This window comes from Chinchilla lanigera, unplaced genomic scaffold (assembly GCF_000276665.1).
Source record: "Chinchilla lanigera isolate Chin_1 unplaced genomic scaffold, ChiLan1.0 scaffold00162, whole genome shotgun sequence".
Lineage (NCBI taxonomy): Eukaryota > Metazoa > Chordata > Mammalia > Rodentia > Chinchillidae > Chinchilla > Chinchilla lanigera.
The window spans coordinates 2,080,704-2,082,385 of NW_004955563.1; the positions used below are offsets into that span (position 1 = coordinate 2,080,704).

At 42.2% G+C, this 1,682-nt stretch overlaps 1 protein-coding gene across 1 annotated transcript in view; it reads right to left on the reverse strand.

The window, feature by feature from the left end:
* The window catches only part of LOC102017173 (vomeronasal type-2 receptor 116-like), a gene marked incomplete at its 5' end in the record, with an annotated part of 39,817 nt that overhangs the window by 21,289 nt on the left and 16,846 nt on the right, over nt 1-1,682 (reverse strand). Inside the window, one exon of the mRNA XM_013509130.1 lies at nt 1,585-1,601. Coding sequence (XP_013364584.1) covers nt 1,585-1,601 — 17 coding nt within the window. The remainder of the gene's footprint in view (nt 1-1,584; nt 1,602-1,682) is intronic.

The window sequence follows — 1,682 nt, forward strand, 5'->3', positions numbered from 1 at the left end:
CACATTTTCAGGAGGGGCCTTGATCTCTTCTCCAACTCTACAGATGGCATCCAAGATAACTTGGGTGTCTGATGACCCTGTTTGGGTTGATCAGTGGCCCCTTACTCAGGAGAAGATTATAGCAGCTCATATACTCATTAATGAACATATGATGGCGGGGCACCTACAGCACTCTAATAGCCCGTGAAACACTCCAATTTTTGTAATTAAAAAAAGTCGGGAAAATGAAGATTGCTCCGAGACTTGCAGGCAGTCAATCACACCATGGAACCTATGGGAGTATAACAACCAGGATTACCTAGTCCTGTAGCTATCTCCTTACATTTTTCTCTTAGAGTGATTGATTTAAGGGACTGTTTTCTTTCTATACCTCTCTACCCTCAAGATAAAAAATGTTTTGCTTTTAGTTCACCCTCTATTAATCACCAGGCCCCTATGTGCCACTTCCAATGGTGTTGTCTGTCACAAGGAATGGCAAATGGTCCAACCCTGTGCCGAGAGTTTGTGGCTGCAATGATTTTGTCGGTACGACAGGCCTCTCCATCCGCATACCTTATCTATTACACGGATGACATTCTTCTAGCACATGAATCCCCATCCACCTGACATCAAATGTTTATCCAATTAGATGATGCTCTTCCCGATCCAGGGCTAGTGACAGCACATGAAAAGGTGCAAACTATGGCACCTTTTTCACATTTGGGTCACTTTAGCCAACAGAGACATATTGTGCCCCAAAGAGTTCAGATCCAAGTTCATCATCTTACAACACTAAATGATTTTCAGACTTTACTTGGTAACATTAATTGGATCTACCCAGCTCTTAAGCTAACTACTCATGACTTAAGTCCTCTCTTTGACATTCTCAAAGGGGGCCCGGCCCCCACTTCTCAAAGAACACTTACATCAGAGGCGAAAACTGCCTTAGATAAAGTTAATCTGGCTCTTTCTGATGCTCAGCTCTCTAGAGTTGACCCATCTCTGCCAAAGCTTTTAATTACTTTCCCAACTCAGTCTATGTCCACAGGGATCATATGTCAGTCTCAGGGTCCTTTACAATGGTTATATATGCCTCACACTCCATATAAAACTGTTACTCTCTTTCAGGATGCTGTGCCAGAACTGATCACACGTGGAAGAACACGTGCTAGCCAGCTTTTTGGTCATGAACTGAGAAAAATCATTGTTCCTTTTCCTTCAGTGCAATGAAAGACGTTGTGAAAATTTCCATCCTCTTGGCAATCTGCACTGGCTACTTTACCTGGTGTTATTGATTGTCATTATCCTTCAGATAAATTAATTCAATTTGCTACCCTCACACCTTTTGTCTTCCGTTCAAAAATAAGCTCAGTCCCCATAGCAGGAGGCATCCCCGTCTTCATGGATGGCTCATCTTCAGGTAAGGGAGATTATGTAACAGTCTCCTCTTCTAGAATACAAGATAGGGCTTCTCTTCTGCACAAAAGACTGAATTACAAGCAGTCATACAGGCCTTGCAGGATCATTCATCCACTCCAATTAACTTCCTTTCAGACAGTGCTTATGTCTGCGGTGTGATGTGCCATGTTAAAAACACCATTATACACACTGGTCAGAAACATCTTTCTCATTTACTTCACACTCTCCAACTTGTCATACAGTCACATCATGTTCCCTGTTTTATTGGTCATATATGTTCTAAT